Raw genomic sequence first — 25,618 nt, 5'->3', positions numbered from 1 at the left:
TTAGCGTTAACATCAAATTTTACATCAAGAAACACTTAAAAATACAAGGATTAAAACTTCTCTTTTGTATATTTTTTGTAATTTATCTTTAAAAAAAGGGAAAAAAAATTAAAAAATGGAAAAAATGGAAAATTCCTTTAAAATTAAAATTAAACGATTTTAAAAAATTATATATTTTTTATAAATTAATAAGTCCTAATCTCAAGTTTAAAAAATTTGAAAACCAAATAATACAAATTTAAAAAAATAATATATTTTTTCAAAATCTTGTAAAACAATGTGGGTTTGTAAACCTACTCGCTCATATTGTAAACTTCCAAATAAATTGTAATGAAATGATTATTTTATTTTTGTCTTTCTGACATATTAATGTTTTGTAACTTTTCAATGTTTTAAACTTTGAATTTTGGAATCTCAGGAACTATTTTTTTTGAATCTTAAAATAAAAAAAAATCACCGATTCAAAAATTATAAAATTTCAAATAAATCAGTCCTGACATTCAAAAATTTAAAAAAAATCATATATTAAAAAACATTGAAATTAAGCTAAAAAATGCCTATAGGCCCAGGGGTGCTCAAATTTTTTGGAGGCCCGACCAAAAGCTTGCGTGCCAGATAAGATATTTTTAAAAAAAATACGTTATTTTAATTTATAAGGCTAGAAAATACATCTAACAGCTGAAGTTGCTTTTTAATCCTGGTATTTTTTCAACATTTTCGTTATTTAAAAATAATTGAATACACAAAACGGCAGTTTTCTATAGAAAAGTGCCATTTTGCGTTTTCTATTATTTTCAATTAACAAAAATGTTGAAAAAATACCAAAAATTTCTCCACCAGTTCTAGAGGAACTTCCGTCTTCATTTATAATTTTATAATTTAATAATTTTATAATTTAATAAGTTTATAATTTTATAATTTATAATTTTATAATTTTATAATTTTATAATTTTATAATTTTATAATTTTATAATTTTATAATTTTATAATTTTATAATTTTATAATTTTATAATTTTAAAATTTTATAATTTTATAATTTTATAATTTTATAATTTTATAATTTTATAATTTTATAATTTTATAATTTTATAATTTTATAATTTTATAATTTTATAATTTTATAATTTTATAATTTTATAATTTTATAATTTTATAATTTTATAATTTTATAATTTTATAATTTTATAATTTCATAATTTTATAATTTTATAATTTTATAATTTTATAATTTTATAATTTTATAATTTTATAATTTTATAATTTTATAATTTTATAATTTTATAATTTTATAATTTTATAATTTTATAATTTTATAATTTTATAATTTTGTAATTTTATAATTTTATAATTTTATAATTTTATAATTTTATAATTTTATAATTTTATAATTTTATAATTTTATAATTTTATAATTTTATAATTTTATAATTTTATAATTTTATAATTTTATAATTTTATAATTTTATAATTTTATAATTTTATAATTTTATAATTTTATAATTTTATAATTTTATAATTTTATAATTTTATAATTTTATAATTTTATAATTTTATAATTTTATAATTTTATAATTTTATAATTTTATAATTTTATAATTTTATAATTTTATAATTTTATAATTTTATAATTTTATAATTTTATAATTTTATAATTTTATAATTTTATAATTTTATAATTTTATAATTTTATAATTTTATAATTTTATAATTTTACGACACGAATGCCATTGCAATGGTAAAGTGTCTTTAATAAAACTAATAATAATAATAATTTTATAATTTTATAATTTTATAATTTTATATTAAAAAAATATAATTTGTATAATTTTGGAAAATATTTACAACTTTTAAACTTTTTTTATTTTAATCAAGATTTATTAGTTCAAGCGAGCAGGATGCACTTTTTGTTTACAAACTTAAATAATTTTATTTAAATTGTTTTGCTTGCCATCCCGCATAGTCATGAACTATATAACTACTTTATGACAAATAGTTACTCAACTATTTATCAAATGGTCTCTACTATTCATTAAATTGTAACCCAACTATATATGTACGATATATCAAACCATTAATTCCATTCCCAAAATAGTTTTGGTCGATTTTACTATATGAGAAATTAGTTGTTAGGCAGAAAACTATATGAGGTTTTCATACATATATGTGAATATTTTTATAAACTTGGATTTTACGTCAAATAGTCATTGCCCAAAAAATTGACTATTCCCTATATAGTTTCTGAAAAACTACTTTACCGACACTACTTTGCCGACACTTTAAAAAAGACCGCAAAAATGAACCCTACAATTGTTGTGATAACTACTTCGGATATAATCAAATTTGATTTTTAAGTTCTATCGATAGTTGGTGAATGTTTACCGCCATTATATGTGATGTTATTTACGTTGCTGCCGAACTGCTGCCGCCTTATCCGATTGATCTATATCTGTTGGTGGTTTTTCAGTGGTTTTGGTGACATGTTGTGTTAGAAGGGAGCAAGCTCGGGGGCAAGTATTTTTCGATAAGTCCAAGTAGTCCAAACAATTGACTCATTTTATAGTGAACAGTAATAGTCCACCATGTAGTACACATATTTTTGGTGTATGGTAAGAACAGCATGCCTACTTTTTCTGGAATAGTGAAAGTCAATTTCATGAGCCCTCGTAACATTTTTCTTCTTTTGGGGAGTTTTCTGATAATCTGAGGAGAAGTGGGGGTGTTGAAGGTTCTCTATCATCCAGAGGAATCGACTGTGATCAATTTACTTGATAAAAGTTGAAATTTTTGTACCAATCGTTTAACATATAGTTGGATTATATAACAAACTGTAATTGTACTCTACCCGCATAAACGAGAACCTTAAAAAAACTTTGTGTTAAATGGTTTTCTCACCATTTCAGAGATCGTAACCACTATTTGAAAAATGGTAGGAAAACCTTAAAAATACCATATCGGAAATGGTACCCTACCATTTTTCATAAAGTTCGACCATCTGAATTGAGGGTGGTTAGCAACGGTAACCTTAAAAATTCCCGAACAACGTTTCGTCAAATTACCATTTGTGTAATGGTAAAAATAAAGTTAATTTTCGCGAAAAAGCGACCTTTTTCTCTCGGTTTTTACTGTTTGAGAAATGGTTTTCAAATAGTATTTTAGGGTTTTTCTTACAATTTTTAACCTTGCGTCTACTTTTTTAGAAAGGGTTTGTAAATGGTTTTTTAGGGTTTTTCTTGCTATTTTTACCGAGCGCTACTATTTTGGATAAAGTTTTCACATGGTTATTTAAGGTTAATTCTATGATTTTCTTGCAGTTCCACTATTTGCAAAATAGTGTTCGAATGGTTTTTTAAAAGTTTTTCTTACATTTTTTACCTACCTATTTTTTACAGAATTGTTCACTTTTTGACGGATGGTTCACACCAATAATATTTGTTCGGCTTCAATTCTAGTTGAATGCCGATTCTGTTTAGTTGATCATGCTGCCAAAATTGTCCAAACCTGAAAAAATAAGAAAAACAATCACAAAGTATCTAGTAGAATGTAATATTTGAATATAATGTACTTATCTGATGATATAGATGATTTTCTTGATTGATGCGTGCGGCCGCGTCCTCGGCGGTACAAGTTTTGCCCGTTCGATTTAGTTTTGTCGGTCGGCTGCCGCCGAGATCTATTTTAATTGCCAATCGAATTCTCCAGTATCAGCTGTTTGCGTTTTGTTTTCATGTTGTCCACGGCGCTGAAATGATAAACAAGAAAAAAGTAATCAAAGTATCTGGTAAATCAAATGATTTGTTGAAAAACTATACCTGCGCACAAAACGTAAACAACTAAAAGTCAACCACCGCTCGCACTGACGATTAAACTCAGACTGTTTTTGCCTGCGCCTGCCTGCGCGCAAGCAGGTAGTGAGCGTAATGAGAGAAGAGAAAAAGAGAGCGCGTAAGGCATATTGTTGTGCGTTGAATCCCACATATTTTGAATTAATTATGCATAATTTATTTAACAAGGATTTCTCAAACATAAAAAAATGAGATTTTATTGAACTAATTTTGAATCTCTATTAGGGGAAAGTGGGGCAAGTGTAACAAGCTAAGGAAATGCTCGTAATAACCCATCAAAAACGTTAAAAATCTGTCGGATTTTTTTATAATCATCTTATTCCAGGTCTTGACTAAGACTTTGATAGAAGAAGTTTTTTAAAAATCCTGTTTTTTAATGTTGAAATTGATTTTAAAAATTTTGATTTTCCGTACGTTCTTCTAGTGGGGCAAGACGAACAACCTGTTGGGGCAAGAGGAACAATGCATGAAACAACATGTTAATTTGCTAACAATTGAACTGTTATCACTTAGATACATCAGATTAGAATGCATTTGAAACGTTTCTTTCATTTTTAGATTAATTAATAATATTTTACCATAAATTTGATCGTTTATACAAAAACAAATTATTACTTAGATGAAAAAAGGAAATTTTCATAATATCACTATATTTTGTACGGACAATTTTTTTTATCAATTGTTTATCAGTTTTTATGTATTTATTTCCCAATAAAATATGTTGCTGCAGCAATTCGTAATTTTTTCCATAATAAAAATCTATATGGTACACTTGCCCCACCTGAACAAGGTTTTTTAAAAGCTCTCAACAAAAATAACCAAAAGTTAAATCATACTTTATAATATGTGCAAGTCATTGGTAGGGACACTACTGATCTAGGAAAAATAGCATTTTGATAAAATGAGCCTTAAAACGAACCTTAAGCCTTATTTTGTACTTCCCAAACATTATAAGAAGACAATGGTTTTGAAAAAAAACTTCATTAAATCTCATGCCCCGTGGCGTTTACGTCGTTTTGGCGGTTATGTGGTAGTAGAATCAGCTAATTGCATTGCTAGCAACAATTCCTCATACTGGAAATAATCAAAATTGTAAAAATTACGGCCGTACGAGCGATTGTTCCTCTTGCCCCATATGGTCGTCTTGCCCCACCTTCCCCTAAATGATTTTTCGGAGCCTTTCACTCGTTGATAAGATTGTATGTGCGGATGTGCCAGATGTGGTTCGAGTTGGCCCGCACCAGAGCATCATCACAGAGCGACGAACAGCAAAGCCGGGGTCATCCCGAGGAAGCTGTTGTGCATCGACGGTGTCATTGATGCTCAGCACCAGCGTCGCGTTCACAAAGAGCATGAAAAAGTAAAAATGAAACCTACAAATTTTACGGATCAATTTACGAAATCACGTCCAAAATCTAGCGCACCTTTCCCTCGGTGCCGTGCGTGACCAGCTGCGTGTGCCAGGACCAGGCGACTCACTTCACTAGGAACGCCATTGGGTTTAGCTTGGAAGGATGGTCCGAATGATTGGATCGTAGGCAGCAAAGTTGCGCGGAATTGTCCCGAGCAGGCTGCCAAACAGGTCGTGCCCCATGATCGGATCGGGCGAATTGGTTAAGGAAACTTTCGAGGTTTGCTGTACATGAAGGAAGACCCGATGGCCAAGATGATGAACGGAACACCCTTGCCGGAGAGGTGAATCACCGAGGTGTAACCTGTCGATTAAAATTTTAAGCAAAACATGGAACTTACTATTGGTAACTAGGTCCTTGCAGATACCCGACAGGGCGCATCGTGCAGTTTTTCGTTAAAGCCGCATCGAGGTTGCTGTTGGGTCTGAAACAACAGAGCACGAGTGGGCTGGTCAAGCTCAACACGGAGAGAATCTGGTATGAATTTCTAGGAACCGGATCAATCGATCCATGCTGCAGCAAAGGATCGATTTTTCGACAACGAAACATACACCCAGATCTTATGAAAGCAAAGCCCATGAACGTGGAGGGGCGTTTTGGGAAGGGGTGCCGCTTTTCCGGTGACCGGAGCTGGTCTCGTGTTCATCGTTTGCACGGGAGCTTTCCGCGGGTTTGGGAGGGAAGACCGCGGTCGTTGGAAGCGACCAGGTTAAATTCAGCACACCTCCAATGCTTCGCAAACTTTTTCGTCGATCCATTCCTCCTCCCGCGCTCCGCTTCCAAATCAAAATCAATCGATCGTTCGCACACTTCAACTTTCACCCTAATGGTCACTTCGCGATGATAATCCGTAATCCACAGATTGCACGATGTCTCGAGCGGGGTGAAATTGCACCAGGAATACACAAATGTTACTTGAAATTACTTTGCTGCGTTTTTTTTTTTGCTTTCTCCTGTTTGTTGATGACTTTTCGCTTTTCGCTGTCGTCGTCTCTAAAAAAAACATAATCTTGGAACTGTCAAAAAAGTGACATTTGCGAGCGCGGGGGACAAGACGGTTGAAAAATGGTTCGTAAAAATTAATATTTTCTGAGCAGTACTAGAAGAGCACGAACGTTGAACTGGCATTGTGAAACCGCTGGGCAGTGCTGTTTGAAAACAAACTGTAGCCCAGTCACGACGTTCTAGCAGGATTCTAGCAGAGTCCGTAAGGAGCTGGATATTCTTACAGCATTCTAGTAGAAATGTTCCACCATTCTAGCAGGATTCTGGCAGAACCAGATCTGCTAGAATATTTCATGACTGGGAGCCAGTTGACGGGGTTTGTGCTGACGGTCGCGTTTTGCCGCGCGTGTCAAAACAATCGAAGCAGGCCGTGGCCCTGAACCTGAACCTGTTTTTTTTCTTGCTTTCTTTTCGAATGAAATTTTGTATTTCGCTGGCTTATTTAGTTTGAAACCGTTCGTTCTATTAGAACTAGCTGAAAATTCATTTTGTAAGTAAAAATAACTTTTTTTATATGGTTTCTATTGCGTAGGTTAGTCATTTTTCCCATTTTCAGCCGTTGTGCAAGCATGTTTAAATCTGTTAAAATGATTCCGTTTCCCCTCGAATGTGCCTTAAACGATCCGGCGGTGACGAAGACAATAATGGCATCAGCCACAGCCGCTTGCTTTCGTCGTCAGGTCGTGGAGGAAGTACAAGTGAAAATGTGTCCGTCGGAAGCACGTCGAGGTCCTGCTCTGAGTGTACTGAGTGTACGAAGCAGTGGAAGAAAACCCAACACCTAGGTATTACGCAACAGCGCCAGCAACACTGCCGGATCCGGTGGTGTAGTGGCTAGCGTGGTAGTCTCGCATCCAGTAAGGCCTGGGTTTAATCCCAGACGGACCCGGTGGCATAATTCGAGACGAGATTTGCCTGACCACGCCTTCCGTCGTCAATGTTTGCCGGAAATGGTCAAGCAGCTTGTTGGCCGAAGTTCTTGCTAAGCGATCCGCCGAGCGTTTGTAAGCAATGTTGATGGAACCAAAGATGAAACTTTGCGTCTCGTTCGGTTTATTCATCGCACGCCTCATGCTGGCCAGATCAACCGCCCACTGAGAAATTGAAAGCCCCGATCGGCCGATCAGACGCACTTATTTGGTAGAGTCTATGCTGTGAGACCGACTGAACCGAGTTTTAGGATGGAAGTGAATGAGAAAGATGCTTTTCATTTTGGGTGACATTGCGGGAAATCTTTCGTTTAACATGTTTCGTTTATCAAAAATTCTGAGACTTAGCAAATCATTCGCTCTACAGGCGTTCTCTATTCCGAGATTTCTACTCGAAACTAGGTGTCCGGAGATTTGAAAGGGTGAGACACTCAAAACTCGAGCGATTTGATTAGCAACGCTCGCAAAACTCACAAAGGCAATTGCACTGACCTACACAAATTGACCAAAATGACTGGGCAGGCTCAACTCGAGGAGAAGTAGGGGAACTATACCCTTTCTCAGCCTATTTCTATTATCGGCCTATCAACACTTTGATCATGAATTACAGCTTTCATAAAGTGTTTTTGACTGTTCCAAAGTAACAAAAAGCTCAAATAAAAGTGAGCAAGCAACTCTCCAATGTTGATGTATCTAAAAATGTTAATTTAATAGCGGAAAAGTTGAAAAGTGATGAGAATTGGTCGAACGGCTTAGAGTGATTAAAATGGGTATATTTCCCCTATAAAGGGGTTTCCAGAAAAACATGCAATTTGAATTTTTCAAAAATATTTTGCCAGTTTTTCTGGTTACGCTTTACATTGGATGGGAAAAAAAGTTATCAAGAAAAATTTGGACCATTACAAACTTTTAAAAAACCTTAATTTAAATGGTAACTTTTTGACAAATAATCATCCGAGGCCGACATTTGAACCATTTGAACTTAAAAATTACCTTATGATTTAAAGTAACCATTTGAGAAAACATTCGCAAATATTTTTTTAAAGTTAACAAGAAAATTTTAGACCATTATGAACATTAAAATAACTCTATTACGTATGGTAACCATTTAACAAATAGTTATCGAGGTCCGCCAAATAACATTATTACAAATGGTGACCTTATCTCATAAGGTATTTTTAAGTTCCTCACCAAAATCGATATAGTTTTCGTTTATCCGGGTATACTGTTGAAATATTGTTTGAACTATTTGGACTTATAGACATTTTTAATTCAAAATAGTATGGTGTATAGTAATTTTACTTCATGTAAGTTGACAAATTATTTGGATTATACAAACTTATCGAAAAAAATGTGGCCGCCATCAATTGTGTTCTACTATAGCATTTATAATAGGTTTTTAGTTCTTACAGGTTCTGACTATAAAAATCTAAAATCTGTGGAATTTTGCTATATTGTTCTCAATAAAGTTGATAAATTGTTTGAACTATTTGGACTTGTACATTTTTTCGTTGAGTCACGTTGTCTAAACAATCCGAACTGTTTAGTGTAAGGTTATTGTACCCCAAATAGTTCAAAAATAGTTAGAATCATTAGATTTACTTCAATAAAAACGTCATCATTTGACGATCAGTTTCGTTATGGTTTTGTATAGTGCCGTAACTATATGATAATGGTTAAGTATGTGGTAACTACATCTCTTTTAGTAGTAATATAGTTTGGACTATTCCCCCGATGGTTTTTGATTATGCGGGATGTTCTCGTCGAGTTGTAATTTTCGAGAAGGTGTTGCTCTCTGTCACCGCGCACTTCTTTACCATTGTTGGACCCCTCGATATCTGTTTTTGACAGCCGTTATCAATCAAACCGACTTTGTTATTGTTTTTCACCGAGATTTGAGCGCGCTCCTTCGCACCACCCCATCCAACACCCAACGTGGGAGCAACATCATCAGCGTGCCCCAAAGATGGACCAAAATCAACGGAACAAACCTACCCCGGAGGTAAATCTGTGCCGGTTCTGTTTGCGCCCCAAACGCACCATGTGGCCACTCAAAACTCTGTACCGGAAGGATGGCGACTTTTTGCACAAAATCTACCAATGCAGCCACATTAATGTGAGTTTTACTTCTTTCTTAATTTGAACAAATTAATGAAATTTTCGATTTCACGCAGATCATCGACATGAACGAACTGTTCACGTGGGTTTGTCGCTCCTGTCGGCAAAACATCGAAAAGTTCTCCGCCTTCCAGAACATGCTGCACAAGAATTTGGCCACGTTTGAGTCGCGCTTCCGCGAGGAACAGCAGCTCAACGGCAACTGGAATGATGACCCGCAACAGCAGCAGCGTCAGGTGGTGAACGTGCGGTTCGGGGACCTCGAGGACGACAACGGTGATGATCTGTCCGATTTGGACCATTTTGAGGCTGGTCAGCCGGCTAGCTTGGCCAGCAGTGACAGCGGAAATCAGTCGGAGGATTCACAGCTGCCAGAAGATTGCGCACTCGGCGACTCGCGAAAAGGATTGAGGATTGAATGAGGATTTTGTTACGCTTTCTTCGATTTTAACCCATCGACTGCAACGAGTTGTTCCTTCTTTTATTCATGTTACAATAAAGTTGAATTATTCTGTTTATTTATGATAAATTCCAAAGTGCTCTGTTTGCTTTCTTGGGTTATTCCAACCCAAACTCCCCTCACTTTTCACCGCCAATGGCGATTTTGCTCTTGAAGACGCGCACCGAGTTGTCCGATCCGCCGGACAGGATGTACCGCGGGTTGGACCAGTCGCAGGCCAGAACCTTGTCCTCGTGGCCAATCAGCTCGAAGATCGGCGCCTTCGGACTGCGGTAGTCCCACAGCTTGACGTGGTTGTCGTACGCGCCCGAAACGAACAGATACTCGTTGGTGGTGCTCCAGCGGACCGACTGGACCCACTGCGTGTGGCCGAGGTAGGTGTTCTTGACGAGGGTGCCCTCTTCGGGGAGATGAACAGAGTTAGAATAGAAATTGAAGAACCTTTCACAGGATAAACTTACGGTTCGACTTGGGATCGTACAGCCGCAGGTTCTTGTCCGGTGACGCCGTGATGATCAGCCCGTTCAACTTGGAGTAGCTCAAATCGAAGAACGACTTGTTGCCGGAAATCTCCGACTTGATTCCGTTCAGCGCCAGGTCCCAAATCTTGATCGTGTGATCCCACGAGGACGTTACGAGCGTGTTGTCGTCGATCCACTGCACACCGGAAATGCACTCCCGATGGCCGGCAAGTGTCATCAGTGGCGTCCGTGCACTTCCCTGGTCCAACTTTTGCCGCTTGCTCGTGGAAGGTTCCGAATCGCCGCCGCCACTCCTCACGTCCGTCGACCAAATCTTCAACATCGTGTCCCAACTTCCGGTGGCCATCTTACTCTTGCTATCGTTCGCCGCAATACAGTCCACTCCACGCTCGTGGCCCTTGCAAACCTGGACGCACTCGACGGAATTGGCCGCCACGTTCCACTCCCAAAGCATCACCGTTTGATCCTGCGAGGCGCTCGCAAAAACTCCCTTCTCCTCGTCCAACGAAATCCACGTGACGCCCTTCACCGGCGCAATGTGACCCGGAATCGTCAGCTTGTGCTTGCCCTTCGTGGTCCACAGGTTCAACGTATTGTCGTAACATCCGGTCAAAATCCAATTACCACGCGCCTCCACCGCCGAAACCCAATCATCGTGCAGCAAACAATCCTGCGGCTCCGGAGCCGGGTACCGCTCGACATACTCCAACTCAACAGTGTCCTCAAACGAAACGTCCCGCTCCTTCAAGTGCTGCCCCAGCGGAATCTTCACAAACTCGCCATTCAGCAAAAAGTCAAACTCAACCTTCCCCGCTTCCGCATTCCCAGCATCCTTCAGCAACGTATTAACCAACACGTTCAGCTCCTTCGTGCTCACGTTCGCCCGAATCGAGTACGGAACATCCGGAACGGCAAACCTAAAAAAACACAAATAAAAACATAAACATGCTGCTTTTAACCTCCCATGGGATGCATCCCCAAACAACTACTTACTGCTTCTGCTTCGTGATCAGATGCAGCTGCAGCTGACCCTCGGCCTTGCCGGTAATCTTCAGTGCCATCGCGCCACAAACAGTGCTCGCAGTGAGTTTAATATCCAAAACACCGATGAAATTCTGAAAAAACCTCCCGCGGACCGCGCGCACCACGCTGAAAATCGATTTTGTTGTGACAGTTGCGTGCACGGAAAATGCGAAACGTGCGGCGAGGGAGAAATGTCAAAAAACGAAAAAAGGAGTGAAATGTTTCACCGTCGGATAGGGTTGCCAGTTTGGTGAAATGTTTCTTAGTCAGAGAAGAAAAAAAAATTTAAAAAATTGTAAAATTGTAAAATTGTAAAATTGTAAAATTGTAAAATTGTAAAATTGTAAAATTGTAAAATTGTAAAATTGTAAAATTGTAAAATTGTAAAATTGTAAAATTGTAAAATTGTAAAATTGTAAAATTGTAAAATTGTAAAATTGTAAAATTGTAAAATTGTAAAATTGTAAAATTGTAAAATTGTAAAATTGTAAAATTGTAAAATTTAAAAATTGAAAAATTTAAAAATTGAAAAATTGTATTAGAAAATTAAAAAATTGTAAAATTATTAAATTATAGAATTATGAAATTTTTAATTTCAAAAATTATAAAAATTCCAAATTTCTAAAATATTCCATAATTTTTAAACTTAAATATTTTTAAATTCTACAATGTAAAAATCCTAAATTTTAAAAAATTTGTGCTTTGAATATTTAATAATTCTACAATTCAAAAATATTAAGAATTTTATATTTTTCGATTTTATAATTCTAATACAATTTTTTTTTAAAAAATCTCAAAAAACTTAATTTTAAAATTCAAAAATTCTTATTCTATAACTCCAAACTTGTTAAAATTTTAAAACCCTAAAATTAAAAAGAAAATCTTCAATTCTAAAATTCATAAGTTTAAAATTCCTATGATTCCTTAATTGGGTCCTAGATTGCTGATATTCCTACTTGACAGCTCATTCCAAGGGGACCTTAGTTGATCCATCGAAAAAATGTTGTCTTGTCATTATTTTTTTTAAATTAAAATGAAAAAAAAGTGATCAGAAATCGTCAGAAATGGTTTTTGGTCGTGTTTTTTTACCGTTGTACATAAAAATTGACATAGGGTTTTAGTACCCAATTCAGAATTTCCTTAGCATTTCCAGTTATTCAGAATTTCATCAATGCTAACATTTTAAATCCCAAATTCTTCAATTTAAAAATTCTATTTTTAGGTTTTATTTTCAAATTTAACAATTGGGTCCTAAAATGAAGCTTAGATTGCTGATATTATTGTTTACAGCGATAAAGCTTATTTTTCTGAGTACAATGACCCTTTGTACGACCACAAAGAGTTTAAAATGGATTTTTAAATCAATTTTGAAAAATTATCCTCGCGGTCCTTCTTGACAGAAAAGCTTCTGCTTGACAGCTCGTTCCAAGGGGACCATAGTTGATCCGACGACGTTGATTCATCGAAAAAATGTTGTCTTGTCAATATTTTTTTTGCATTAAAAAAAGTGATCAGAAATGGTTTTTAATCGTGTTTTTTACCGTTGTACATAAAAATTGACAAAGGGCTTTAGTACCCAATTCTTAAAATCTGAAATTCTAAAATTCTTAAGTTCTTAATTGCTAAAATATTAAAATTTTCAAAAAATTATACACTCTAAAATTTTAAAATTCAAAATTTTATTAATATTTTCAATGAAAAAATCTTAATTCTAAAATTCAAAAAAATTAAGGATTCTTAAATTAAAAAAAATTAAGATGTTCAAATGTAAAAATTCTAAATGTTTTGAAATTTTAATAATTCTATAATGTAAAAAATAATTCTAAAACTCTAAAATTTGCCAATTCTGAAATAAATTCAACATTTTAAAATTCAAAATTATAAAATTATTTAAAAAAATAAACTACAAAAATATCCGACCTCGTATCCGACCCAAAATCATGAAATATTTAGATTTTTTAATGTTTTCCCTTTATTTTTTCTTCAGGACCACCCCATCCGCTTGAAACGTTTCACCCTTTTGACGTTTGTGGAATTTTCTTATTACGTCTCACCTTTCGCTTCAATCTCTTCAATCATCATCAAATCCCAAAAAGAGCAAAGAGTTTGCCAGCAGCAGCAGCGAAAATAAAACCTGGAACGGCAGCGTAAATTTCGCGTAAAAGTGCAAAAATCATGTAAATTAGCACCTCCAAAGCTGCACGAAACAAGTGGCCTCGTTCCAGCGATCCCCGGAGCGGTGCCGGTGGCCCCAAACGGACACAATGTTGCAGTTTCTGAAAAAGTCAGGTATTTTCCACTTTGCGCTACGGAGAAGAAAAAAAATCAGAGGTCGTCATCATCTTTTAATTCGCTGATCCCCACTCCTCTTCCTCCTCCGACCGCGCCACTCCCGGTCGATGGCATTTTTACGCATTACGTAGCATAATTTGTTTTTGTTATTTTCCTTTCGCGCATCATCGCGGAAAAACTTTCTAAATTTTCTTTCTATCCCCCCCTCTCAACAGCGGCACGGCGACGGTCCACTGGCCATGGAAGTGGGGAGGAAGAAAACGTAAACAAGTCTGCGGCGGCCGGTGAGGTCATCACGAATGGTGGCACGGCGATGAAGGCGGAACCGGTCAACGACGAGGAAGCGCTGCGGGAAGCCGAACGGTACTGGATGGACCAGCAGAACCAGGAACGGGACCAGTGCGCACCGGTGGCCAAGTCACGCCTCTCGCGCAACCTGCTGGACATTCTGGCCGAACAGAGCTGCATCTGCTACTTTGTACAGTTCCTGGAAACCAAAAGTGCCCTGCCGCTGGTCAAGTTTTGGCTTGAGGTGGAAGGTTTCAAGGCGGCCGCCGCCGAAAGTGTTCGGCTGGATGAGCGAATCGCCAAGGGTGTTACGGCGGGAACCGTCGCGCCGCATCGTGGCCTCAACCGGAGCGTCTCGTCCGACAATTACGACAGCGTTTCCTTTCTCAGCGTGGATTGCGATTCCATTTCTACCTTTTCGGAAAACGCCTTCGAAGACGTCGGAACGCCGACCACGGAAGACCTTACGACGGCTTCCTCGCGGAGTTGCACGCCGATCCCGCAAACCCCGCTTCCCGTACTGCTCGAAGAGGACCGCAAACCTGCAAACGAAGACGCCATGCGACAGTCGCTGACCGACGACGAAAAGCTCAAACTGGAGGAACAACCGGTGGCCGCGGCCACGACGAACGTCCAGCAGAACGGCGGTGGCTTCAACTCGTTGGTCATTTCGGACGCGGTGCGGATCTACCGGAAGTTTCTGGTGAGCAGTTCGCCGTACTACATTGAGGTGCCGGCGACGATTCTGTCGGCGATTTCGTTGGCACTTTGTGGGGGAGGAACCTGTAGCGAGCGGATCTTCGACGATGCCCAGCAGTATTTGGTGGAGGTGATGGAGAAAAGCTATTTGAACGCGTTTCTGGAGAGTGGGTTCTACTGCAAGTACACGTTTGAGGTGAGTCGATCGATCCTTATGTTCCTTACTAAAATTTCTTCATTGTTGCTTGAAAGACTAGGTATTAAACAGGATATAATCTTTCTGGGTTTCGATGTCGCCTTGGTGAATGAGTTGCATACACAATATCTATGTTGTGGAACTACAGTACAGGAGCAGGTGCTAGAATAGCCCGATCAGTAGACCAATTCCAGATTTTCCCTGAGCAGCAGCGGAACAAGATGCAGGATCACGTGTTCGGCTTCACGGCGATCAGCGAGCGGATGTGCAAGTTGAGGATAAGAGGCCGTTTCTTCAACTACAGCATCATCAACGTGCACTACCCCCACGAAGAAAAAACCGATGATGAGAAGGAAACATTCTACACGACTCACGAATCGAGAATGTCCAACGCTGTAACAACTTTGCAACCTCCCGTTGAATGTTGGCCAGTAGCACCTATTTTCCTCGCAAGAACATCCACAAAGCCACCTAAACATCATCTGACCAACGGACAAAAACGACAATCGACCACGTCCTGTTCGACGAAGGATTCTTCGCGGTGCTAATATTGAATCTACCAGGTGAGGAGCAACTTGCCAACGGTTTACCGCCGAAAAGAAAGCAGCTTACGACAAGAAGGTGCACAAAGCGACGATACAGGCAGGCTCGAATTTGGCAGGTCGTGGTTTTTCAAACTTAAGAGGCGTCAGCAAGAAGACCGAGATTTCACGGAGTTTGAGCAGCTATTCCGAACAAACGAAACGCCTAAAATTGTACAGTAAAGGGACAGCGAGAGAAACCAGATCGTGAGTAGCAGCGTACACCTCTACGGTTATGAAGCGAGCGGATACGGCGCTGGAGTCTACCTTGGAGCACCTACAGTTGATGAACAGTTCTTAGTGCCTGATCTGGAGACAGTGAAGAGAGTGATCAGGAAGCTGAAGAACAACAAAGAGTCGGCAAGGATCGGTCACCCGATGAGCTCTTCAAATTTGCAGGAGATAAACTGGTGAGGGCGCTTCACTGTGTGATTTCCAAGATCTGGGAGTAGGTGAAGCCACCTGTGGAGTGGATGAATGGTGTCGTTTCTCCCATCTACAAAAATGGCGATAAGCTAGAATGGTACCGACAAATCCAGGAGAAAAAGTTAACGATTTTAAATAAATCTAAACGTCGGACAAGTAACAAAACAACCGTTCTTTGAGCATTGCCTCAACGACTGCCAAGCCAAAAAAAGAATGATCAATGACAACCAGTCGACAGGAGTTAAAGTATGCTTTTAAGGCCTTCAGAATCACCTTCATATGGGATTAAAAAATAGGGCAGCGCATGACCAAGAAGGTTAAAACTGCCAGAAATAAATAAATTAACAACAACAACTGACGATCTACGGTGTAGTCAAACAATCAACAACTAGAGATTCGACTCCAGTTTATTTTATTGTTTTATTTGAAATATTTGTTGATATGAAGCTAACACAAATCGATGCTTTTGTGCTCTCTTGTACTGTCTAGTTAGGAAACCCACCTAGCTTAGTACAAGAGAAATTCGGAGACGCATCATCACCGGTAGTCGTGCCTACTATGGACTCCACAAGACCCTACGGTCTGGTCATCTTTCCCGACGTACAAAGTGCAACATGTACGAAACGCTGATAAGACCCGACGTCCTCTACGGGCACGAGACGTGGACGATGCTCGAGGAGGACCTGCAAGCGTTTGAAGTTTTCGAACGGAGAGTGCTTAGGACGATCTTTGGCGGCGTACGTGAGAACAATGAGTGACGGAGAAGGATGAACCACGAGCTGGCACAACTCTACGGCAAGCCAAGTATTCGGAAGATCGCCAAGGCACTTGGAGTCTCCGAATGCGGCAGTCACTACGTATTGAATAGTTTGACTGTTAATTAAAAATACTTGTTGAATTGAATCCTACACAATTCGACGTTTCGTGCTCTTATTTACTTCCTAGATAGGATTCCCGGTACTAGAGAGCACATTGCAATACTAAAAACAACGCTTTGATTCATCTTCCAGGTCCTCTCGAGCGACAGCCTCACCCTGAAGGACATCCTTTGCAGCGAGATGGCCCTTTTCTACTTTATGGAGTACCTCGAGCAAAAGGGCAAACGTCACACGCTGGAGTTTTGCGTTTCCGCCAGCCATTTTCTCCGCACGACGTCCTCCTCCTCGAGCGGCACCGGAAGCAGCTCCCAAGCCCAGGCCGACGCCGTGGTTCTATATCAAAAGTATTTCTCGCTTCAAGCGACCTGCTCGCTAACGCTCAGCGATAAGGTGCGGTTCTTGATCGAGGAGCAGATCTGCTCGCAGGATGTTGGTGTGATTAAGCGCTGTTTCGAGCTGCCCTCGCGGATCATCGAGCGGTTCCTGGAGCGGCAGTACTTTCAGGGCTTCCTGAAGTCTCCGCTGTACGCCAAGTTCCTTTCGGAGCTGGTGGGAAAGATTGGCAGCAATCCGGCGGAGGAGGCGAGTGGAAACTTTGGAATCCTAGCTGGACGGAAGCAGATATTCACGAACGATCGCCGGGCGGGTGCGGGAGCGAATCAACGACGTGGCCATCGAAAGACGTTCTCGGACGTGACGAGCGACAGCACGATTCGCCACCAACATTCGCCGTTTATTTCGTCGCAGAACACGCTGCTGGCCATGCCGGATGCCAGTTTCCACCGGAAGCGCCTTAATCCGCCGTCGTCGTCGCAGGCTGACCTCATGCTGATCGATTCCCGCCAGTTGTACAATCCGGACCTGCTGTGGCGACGGAACTCGGTCGCTGGGCTCACGTTCGGGCGTGTTGATGCCCTCGGGCGGTACGAGCGAGATTTCGACATGGCCGAACCGCCCCAGGATGATGACCGGTGGAGCAAGAATCGGCTCAAGAAGGCGATGAGGAAGTTGGTGAATCTACCGGAGGATAAAGCGCAGGAGGAGTTGGCCTGGCAGGTGGCGGAGATGATCGTGAAGGACATTACGAGTGTTACGATGAATGGCGGTGGGAGCGATGATGCGCCGGACATTCCGACTTCAACCGCGTCGTGATTGTGCTCTCTTTAGCGGGTAGTTCAAACCGTACGTATTATTATCATAATTTAGCACAGAGCCGTATGAAATAGTTGTTTTAATATTATGTATTATGTTTATCCAACGTTTTTTGATTATTTTAAAGATTTTATCTCTACTCGTTTCTACTTATGTTTCTTTACCGTAAAACCGCAACCCTGGGTTCAAGACACTCAAAATTCCAGAAATTTAAATTCTCTTATATTTATAAATTCGTAGTAATTACTGAAACTATGGTGCTTGAAAGTAAAAACTAATAAAACATAAAGTAACAAAGTAAAAACGTATAATACAAACTAACACAAACACACAAAAAACAGCCTGGGGCTGAAAACATCACAAAAGTACCACATCATCTCACCTCAGCAAAAAAAAAAGAAATGTAGAAAAAGTGAATCGAAATCGAACAAAAAATGGGTTTGTTTTGGTGTGTGGCCAAAAAAGTGCCAAGCGCGCAGGAAGATTTTTTGTTTTCGCTCCATTTTGAAACAAAAACTGATCAGTTTTATACTGGAAGAAAGTGCAAATTATTGCCAGCCATTATGTGCTGATTGAAGTGAAAAAGAATGCATTTCGAATAAAAGGGAGGGAAAAATGGAAATTGTGTATTATCAGAAAGTTTAGTAGTAGAAATAGTTCAGAATCACAATAAAACTACTCGAATATTATCAAAAACATTTACTTTGATTGATTTTGAAAGAAATCTTCTTAATGTGAAAAATTTAATTTTATAATTCAATCTGATTGTCTGTGACCTACCTAGCAAGTTGCGTTGAATCACCCCCCGGTAACCATCTGTCAAAATTTGCTGCTCTTTTTGTGTTTGTGTGTCAGTTCCAGTCAGACATTTCTTGCTGTGCGGAACGGCCAAAGCGGCGTTTTCCGATTTTCCAAGCAAAATTCGCGTTTTCCGCCGTAAATTGGTGCAAATTAGAGTGAGTAGACGCGGTTTTACCGAAATTTGATAAAATTTGCAAGTTTGGTGGTGTTTTCGTGGGTGAAAAGTGGATTTCAAATTTTCGCACTCGTGCGGAGCCAAGAAAAAGAGTCGGGCTGCTGCGATTCTGGGAGTATGTGTGAGAAAGAGACGACAAGTTTCTTTGCTGGTGGTGTGAGTGTGCGGAAATGTTGATGAACTTTGGAGAGAGTTACAGACTTTTTGGTGAAGGTGGTGCAGAGTAACTCTACTAGTTTTTGCTCCGAAGTTATTATTTAAGTAAAATTCTCGCTTAGCTTCCAACTCATGCAAAAAGTTCATAGTTTGTTGATACATTGAGAGAGCCTGCCCCTTTTCATAGTTCAACTGATACCTACGTCATTTGCGCGTTACACATTGTTGAACCTTCCATGCGACAGTTGCGTTGCAGACCACTTCCCTAACACGGACGTGAACTTTAAGTATCTTAGTCAATAAGTTCTCACGAGCCTTCTCGACTCATTCGAGATGCCCGCGGGCAATATCTCTCAACTGTCTTGTCATGTCTTTTTTCCCAACCGGATGTAGACCCGTTGGACACGCTGATCGGAACGTTCAACGAGGCTTATGTGCGATCCCATAGATCTCGATGCTGCATTCTTTTTTTGTGACTGGAAGACTTGTCTTCGATTGCCCCGTTTACGATTGTAGTTCTGAACATATTTTTCTGTTGCATAGTGGAATAATCTTCGTCCACCTTGTAATCCTCGAGCGCATTGACGTGAGCGTTGTTGAGCGACCTGTTCTGAGTCGCTGGCTGTAGCACGAACTACGTTGTCACGTCTTTCATACGTTGGGCGGATTGCAAGGCTCTACGATGGACCTTGGAGCGTTTAAATCCATCTTCATCGCAATCTTCGAGAAAGCGTTCCCCATCGAAAATTTCGGCTTGTGTGGCCGTACCAAGCTCCATTGATTCGTCGGACATCTTTATTATCCGCGTTCCTCGTGTGAGAATAACAACTTCAAGATTTTGAAAATCAGAATTAATCTGGCATCCATTCAGGTAATCCTAACTTCTATACAGATGTTAAATATCCTCAAACACATTCATTCAAAAAAGCGAGAGCACATTGAGTGAGAGAGAACGTCGTTCCGTCTACCCCACAAAAGCCCGCTGTGTGAGTGTGGTACAAGTCGTCGTCGCCGTACAAACAGCAGCCTCGAGCTCTGTCTGTGATAGAGCGTAGAGTGAGTGAGTGAAATTTCCTGCATCGCCGTCGTCTTGGTCGCGGTGATAGAGGAGGAAGCTGATCGCGTGCTGCTGCTATTGTTTGTGTTCGACTATTGAAACAATTGTGCCGCTGTGGGTGAAACCTTCAGCCATCGGAAGCCGTAGTGCAACGGTACGGAATCGGGCCCGGACGGGGGTTAAACGTTGAAATTAATCCGGGGAAAACCGTCTCAAAATGGCCGCGCTTTGATTTATTGGAAAAAGAAATTTTTCGGCTGCCGAGGGTTTTCCGTCGTAAACTCTGTTTGCAGATTGTCCTCGACCTCTTCGGTGGGAGGGGAGGACCCTGCCGGGAAAAAATCCCAAGGCCGTCTTTGTTCGGTGGAAGGTCCTTGAAGGCCTGACCACTCCCGGGATGACAAGGCTGCTTAGATCGAAGTTCACTCGGATCGATTGAAGAGGGCGAAACTGTTGTAGGGGGAAAAAATCGCAGCTCACTGCGACGACGACGGAACACACAGCAAAAAGCCGAAAACAAAGAAAGAAGCAAAAGTTCTCGGAAGTCTGTCGTTCTTCTTTGCGGAATTTTCTGTTTTTGGGTTTTTAGCTTTTCGTTATATAAGATTCATTCTGTTTGGGTTGATTAGCTCGTGCTAATCGGCGTTGCATCTTAAGGGTAAACAATAGTTGTAACGGGATGTGATGAGTTTGCTTTTGCGTCTCGACGACCCGCCGTGAGTCACGTTTGTTCTATTTTCCCCATTTGCAGAAAGATGTCGACCAGTGCTGGTTCGAGTAGCACTGCCGGAAGCGCTGCCGCCGGAGGTGATGGCGGCGGCGGAGGCAGCAGCAGTAGCAACGGGGGACGCCGCAACGGCAACGGAAACAGCAGCGGAAGCACCACCCCGGAGACGCCGGCCGCACCCAAGCCAGAGACCAAGGAAACCAAGTCCAATCCGAAGATCTCAAAGGCGCTGGGCACGTCCGCCAAACGGATCCAGAAGGAGCTGGCCGAAATCACACTGGATCCACCGCCAAACTGCAGTGCCGGTCCCAAGGGGGACAACCTGTACGAGTGGGTCTCCACCATCCTGGGGCCGCCCGGGTCCGTCTACGAGGGCGGCGTGTTCTTCCTGGACATCCACTTCTCGCCCGAGTATCCGTTCAAACCCCCCAAGGTAGTACCATCCTCATGACAGCTTTAGAACCACTATCTAACCCCGTCAATCCCGATTCGCAGGTCACATTCAGAACGCGGATATATCACTGCAATATCAACAGCCAGGGCGTGATCTGCCTGGACATCCTCAAGGACAACTGGTCGCCGGCGCTGACCATCTCAAAGGTGCTGCTCTCCATTTGTTCGCTTCTAACAGACTGCAATCCAGGTAAGGGACGAGAAAGTCAATGTAGTTTTGTCACAGACATACCCGGAATGGTGTTGGATCACGTAATTTATAGTGACTTATTGGTTTGGCAAGTAACTCTTCAGTTGTTGTGATTAATGTTTTAGGTATTTACTTGAAATTGAAATTAGTGTTTATGTAACGCTAGTTTAATGTGAAACTTGGAATACACGTCTTTGCTCGGTTTGGGCATTTGCTTTCTCCAGTTTTATGCATTCTCCAACTGCAAGCAAAACTTGCTTGAGGAGATTAGAAATACTGTGGAGATTTTCCCTTATCCTGTTGAAAAAGTGGAGCTTCAACAATTCTCGTCGGAGCGGCCGGCAATGGTCGGCTGTCCTGGTGTTGAGAATGTGGTTCAAGTGGAATTGGTTCTACTTCCAATTGTCAATTCCTAGGCAACTTGGATTTGGATAATCATCGCATGAACATGACGAAATCCAGTACGCAATCCGCTTCAATCACCGTCTCCAAGCGAAGCGAAGTAACCCATTTTATGCATTCTTGGTACTAGAAGTTTATGTCGGTGTTTTGGAAGCGCACTTGTTTAAAGCCTTTTGAAAATAGTTTGAATTTAATACTTTGCATTTTTCATAAATTAAGCAATTTTACATTTTTTTCATTGCTGATAAAATGAAATAATGTATAAATCTGACGCGGCTCAAGTTTTTTTAGTTTTTTTTTTAATGGCACCTTAATACCTAAGAAATAAAAGTTTAACTGGGCTGCATTTGAACTGGGCGCTCGATAACTAGGCTGCAGCTCAGTTAAAAAGCAGAAAAATGTCAAAAAACAATAACAAATCAAAATGATCGAGGGGTCAATCAATGCAAAAATAACTAAAAATATTATTTTTTTAGTTTTCTTAAAATTTCATGTCGTGTTTAAACAATTTTTAAAGGGTATGCTCTGGATTTTTTTTTTTGAGTTTCTATAATTTTGTTTTTGTTGTTAAGAAAATATACTGTACTGATGATCTTCTCGTCATTTTTCGTCAGTATATATTTTTTGTGTTTTTCAAAAATTATTTGCAAAACAAACTTTCTTTGTGGTTCGATTATCCGAAGTGAAATTCGTCCGGGGCTTAGGAGCCGTACCTTGCTAGCTAACCAGTTCACAAATAACTCATCTAATCAAATACAAGCGCAGCAAGTTCGAAGCAAGCACCCTTCAAGAACTTGTAGTTAGATTACGCCTCATGTCCTTTCTTGTCGATATAAATTATTGTAATTTATTCGAATTACTCAAAAAATGTACTAAAAAAATCAAAGCGGCCAGGCCTACCGTGTTGAATTAACTGCAAAGACACCCTCTGGGAACGAATCTCATTTCATAGAACCAACATTGGATGAAGGATGCGTGGACATACCGTTCCAAACGATTCAAAATAGTTATGCTGCGGAGTGAAAGTGTAAGTTGGGCAGATACATAAATATTTAGAAGAGAAATGGGACAGATCCTGTAACGGTCTCTTTAAAAAGCATCCTCTTTAGGTTCTGGTTTGATGTGCATTTATCGGTCTTAAAATACCGATCTCAAACTTTCTCTCATTATTCGAAAGAGCTTTACATGCATTGCCTTGTTATTATTGAATATTTTTCAACGTGTGCACTCAGAAGAATCGTGATCCTCCGCTATTCCAATGATTCCAATACACGAAATAAACTAGTTCTAATGAGTGGCTTCACATTTCTCTCTCCTCCCAAATTCTCAGCCGATCCACTGGTTGGAAGTATTGCCACACAATATCTGCAAAATCGAGAAGAGCATGACCGGATTGCTCGCCTGTGGACTAAGCGGTAAGTTTGACAGAATTTATGTTTTGCGTTTGTGTAAAATTTTAAGATTTATTTTTGCGAGCATTTTTTACGCATTTTGCTCGATTAAACTTGGTGCGGTTTGTTAAACTTTTCTTTCTTCCCCCTCTTTCCCCTGTGCTTTCAGATATGCTACGTGATTTCCTAACTCAGACGTTCTGTATATTTTTTATGTGAAAATCAGTAATATTTATAAATCTATCCGTAACGAAGGAAACATACTACAACTAACTATATAAAGAAATAAAAAGAAGGAATAATAAAATAGTAGACAGAACACACACACACAGCTAAAACGTTCAGACATGAATAAACATCAGAATCCACACAGAGTTAAGACAGTGCGCGCTGCTGCAAAGAGTTAGTGAGACATTTATTTAACTTCAAATCCCCCCACTTTCCACATTTCTGTCCCTACTCTCCCCCTCGGAACCGAAAACACACTCGCAGAGAACTTCCTTCTTGAAAACGAAACCTCGTGGTCGCGCGCTCGGGTTGTTGATCAACTCATCCGCATACACACTTTACTCACTGAAAAGAACTGTTTTTTTTCCTAAAACTCTTTGCGTATAATTTTTAAAGAAAAACTTCAAGCGTAGTTATTGATTAGAGAACGATAATTAATTAATTGCTTAGGATTTAAAATGAAGGAACCGTCGGAAAATACACCATTTTCTCTCACAAGACTCGAGAATTCCTGCTGGAAACACGATTTATTTTTTAAATTTCTCATTGAAGTTAGCCAACTAGAGAGACGGAATTAGGTTAATTCTTCCTTCCATCATAAAAATAAAAACAAATGCAAATGTTTTCTGAGCGATCGGTCCCTTCTCTCGGTGCTTGCAACAATAAAACAAAACAAACAAAAAATGTGATTGAGGTGGACTATGGATGCCGAGAAGACTGACATGCGGTCACCCCTAATAATTGCACGAGATCTCAGAGACGTGAAGGAAGGCAGCCAAACTGATCGACTTTCTCAGAAAATATGAACCGCCTGAACACAATTTCTCTTATTTTCCTATCATTACGGACCTTTATAAATTTCTCTCATAAATTGATTTTTCCCTAAAATAAAATTGAAAAAAAAAAACATCAGACCGAATCGCTGAGGTTAAGATCGGAATCGGATTGTGGAATAATGTGATATGTAAAGACGAATTGAGAGCTACTACAGAACAAAAACTAAAAAGAAAACAAAACTCATAAACAAACGTGGAAATCCCCATCTTTTCACATAAATTGACAGAAGTTTAGAACACAAATCCATACAAAAAAAAAAAAAAAAAAACAATAGTCCACACGTTTTCTTGTGTTGATTTTTCTTCCTTCGTACAAATAAACCACGCCCCCAACTCTACTCCTCCTCTCCAACCTCTCTCTCAAGAGAAAACTACGCGAGCAAATTGGTTGTTCGGCCGAGAGCAACTGCAGGAGAGAGCAAAGAAGAAAACAAAAAAAAAATAGCGTTGGAGGAAATCGGGAATGCAAACAGCCGTAATTGAAAAAAATATTTAAACTATACAGATAATAAAAAGCAGTAAATGTGTATCAAGCGGTGAGCGGTCCGACGTTTTGTCCTAGTTTGGATATCACATCCTTTATTAAATGGAACGGGTTGAAAGGTCTAACTAGGTTGACTTTTGGGTTTAGGAAAGGTCAAGGAAATCATCGAGTTTGTGGCATATTGATGAAGAACCATAGCAAGCAATGTTTCAAAAAAAAATTTGTCTTTCATTTTATTAAGAATTATTCTAATTTTCCAGTAAAATAAAAAATATGTTTATCTTGAGAAAACAAATTTTCTTAAAATATTAAGACAAAATTTGTCACCCACAAAAAAGAACTACTGCAGAAATTGTCAAGCTGATTTCGCCATATGAAAAAATAGCATTTCTATCAAAATATGCATCACATTCTAAACATTTTCCAGCTTGTAAACTTTTATTTTGAAACCCTAAAATTCACCTAAAAAGTTAAGTAGTTTTGACACAGACACATAACCAGTATGCAGCGATGGAAGAATCTTCATCAGAAGAAAATCTTGTGACGCTCATCAAGAGAAAAAAATCGGAAGGGAACAGTGCTCTCCTCTCTCGCGCACGTAAGATCTGTAAAAAGAAACTCGAAAAATCATCATTTGGTTTATTTTCTGGCGGAACACCGATTTCACTACTACACTTGCAGGTGTAACGTCATACGTATAAGCGATTTTCTTTTGCGTGTTTTGCCTCCACTCTCTTTTGCGAGTGAAGAAAGTTCGCAAACGAAAAAGACTTTTTTTTTGCCGGTATGACGTAGTATTACGCAATGTTTTTCTCAATGTCCATAACAAGGGTTCTTTACTTGCTTTTTAAAATGACAGTTAATTCTATTTATTGCGTAGAAACAACTGTTTAAATTTTAGATATGTATTTGAAGTTCAAGTAGTAACAATAAT

The 25,618-nt window shown here is 39.3% G+C and overlaps 5 protein-coding genes across 6 annotated transcripts in view; 3 read left to right on the top strand and 2 right to left on the bottom strand.

Annotated features, from left to right (window-relative positions):
• Positions 1 to 18,667, bottom strand: part of LOC120420532 (MKRN2 opposite strand protein) — a 49,227-nt gene extending 30,560 nt beyond the window's left edge. The window contains exon 1 of the mRNA XM_052709128.1: positions 18,565 to 18,667. The gene's annotated coding sequence lies outside the window, so the exon portion shown is untranslated. The remainder of the gene's footprint in view (positions 1 to 18,564) is intronic.
• Positions 9,088 to 9,843, top strand: LOC120420533 (uncharacterized). Its single transcript, XM_039583606.1, has 2 exons — positions 9,088 to 9,305; positions 9,364 to 9,843. Exons 1-2 carry the CDS (start codon positions 9,156 to 9,158, stop codon positions 9,727 to 9,729), a joined length of 516 nt encoding a protein of 171 aa, XP_039439540.1. The 5' UTR covers positions 9,088 to 9,155; the 3' UTR covers positions 9,730 to 9,843.
• On the bottom strand, positions 9,809 to 11,398 carry LOC120420526 (ribosome biogenesis protein WDR12 homolog). Its single transcript, XM_039583596.2, has 3 exons — positions 11,243 to 11,398; positions 10,229 to 11,166; positions 9,809 to 10,167 (listed from the first exon to the last, which is right to left on the bottom strand). The coding sequence occupies exons 1-3, from the start codon at positions 11,308 to 11,310 to the stop codon at positions 9,887 to 9,889; spliced, it is 1,287 nt and encodes a 428-aa protein (XP_039439530.1). The 5' UTR covers positions 11,311 to 11,398; the 3' UTR covers positions 9,809 to 9,886.
• LOC120420523 (A-kinase anchor protein 10, mitochondrial) lies at positions 13,341 to 18,186 on the top strand. Its single transcript, XM_039583592.2, has 3 exons — positions 13,341 to 13,561; positions 13,780 to 14,747; positions 16,765 to 18,186. Exons 1-3 carry the CDS (start codon positions 13,537 to 13,539, stop codon positions 17,782 to 17,784), a joined length of 2,013 nt encoding a protein of 670 aa, XP_039439526.1. The 5' UTR covers positions 13,341 to 13,536; the 3' UTR covers positions 17,785 to 18,186.
• LOC120420521 (ubiquitin-conjugating enzyme E2 E1) lies at positions 18,609 to 24,733 on the top strand. 2 transcript variants are annotated; one of them, XM_039583591.2, is made up of 5 exons: positions 18,609 to 18,740; positions 20,725 to 21,133; positions 21,196 to 21,343; positions 23,076 to 23,160; positions 23,306 to 24,733. In XM_039583591.2, the coding sequence occupies exons 2-5, from the start codon at positions 20,729 to 20,731 to the stop codon at positions 23,316 to 23,318; spliced, it is 651 nt and encodes a 216-aa protein (XP_039439525.1). In that variant the 5' UTR covers positions 18,609 to 18,740; positions 20,725 to 20,728; the 3' UTR covers positions 23,319 to 24,733. The 2 variants fall into 2 exon arrangements, with proteins under 2 accessions (XP_039439525.1, XP_052565086.1); XM_052709126.1 differs by lacking the exon at positions 18,609 to 18,740 and adding an exon at positions 19,966 to 20,127.
• The last annotated feature ends 885 nt before the right edge of the window (positions 24,734 to 25,618 follow it).

The sequence above is a fragment of the Culex pipiens genome, chromosome 2, assembly GCF_016801865.2.
Source record: "Culex pipiens pallens isolate TS chromosome 2, TS_CPP_V2, whole genome shotgun sequence".
Taxonomy (NCBI): Eukaryota; Metazoa; Arthropoda; class Insecta; order Diptera; family Culicidae; genus Culex; species Culex pipiens.
Note: the sequence above shows the minus strand (reverse complement) of the source record. Positions and strands in the feature narration are given on the sequence as shown.

Bases quoted from the DNA above. Each gene is read 5' to 3' on its own strand.
- LOC120420526 (XM_039583596.2), bottom strand. From the start codon at position 11,310: ATGGCACTGAAGATTACCGGCAAGGCCGAGGGTCAGCTGCAGCTGCAT. The intron at 11,167-11,242 runs GTAAGTAGTTGT...GTGTTTTTTTAG, and splicing joins CTGATCACGAAGCAGAAGCA to GTTTGCCGTTCCGGATGTTC. The intron at 10,168-10,228 runs GTAAGTTTATCC...ATCTCCCCGAAG, and splicing joins GTACGATCCCAAGTCGAACC to AGGGCACCCTCGTCAAGAAC.
- LOC120420521 (XM_039583591.2), top strand. From the start codon at position 20,729: ATGTCGACCAGTGCTGGTTCGAGTAGCACTGCCGGAAGCGCTGCCGCC. The intron at 21,134-21,195 runs GTAGTACCATCC...CCCGATTCGCAG, and splicing joins ATCCGTTCAAACCCCCCAAG to GTCACATTCAGAACGCGGAT. The intron at 21,344-23,075 runs GTAAGGGACGAG...CCAAATTCTCAG, and splicing joins TCTAACAGACTGCAATCCAG to CCGATCCACTGGTTGGAAGT.
- LOC120420533 (XM_039583606.1), top strand. From the start codon at position 9,156: ATGGACCAAAATCAACGGAACAAACCTACCCCGGAGGTAAATCTGTGC. The intron at 9,306-9,363 runs GTGAGTTTTACT...GATTTCACGCAG, and splicing joins ACCAATGCAGCCACATTAAT to ATCATCGACATGAACGAACT.
- LOC120420523 (XM_039583592.2), top strand. From the start codon at position 13,537: ATGTTGCAGTTTCTGAAAAAGTCAG. The intron at 13,562-13,779 runs GTATTTTCCACT...CCCTCTCAACAG, and splicing joins GCAGTTTCTGAAAAAGTCAG to CGGCACGGCGACGGTCCACT. The intron at 14,748-16,764 runs GTGAGTCGATCG...TTCATCTTCCAG, and splicing joins ACTGCAAGTACACGTTTGAG to GTCCTCTCGAGCGACAGCCT.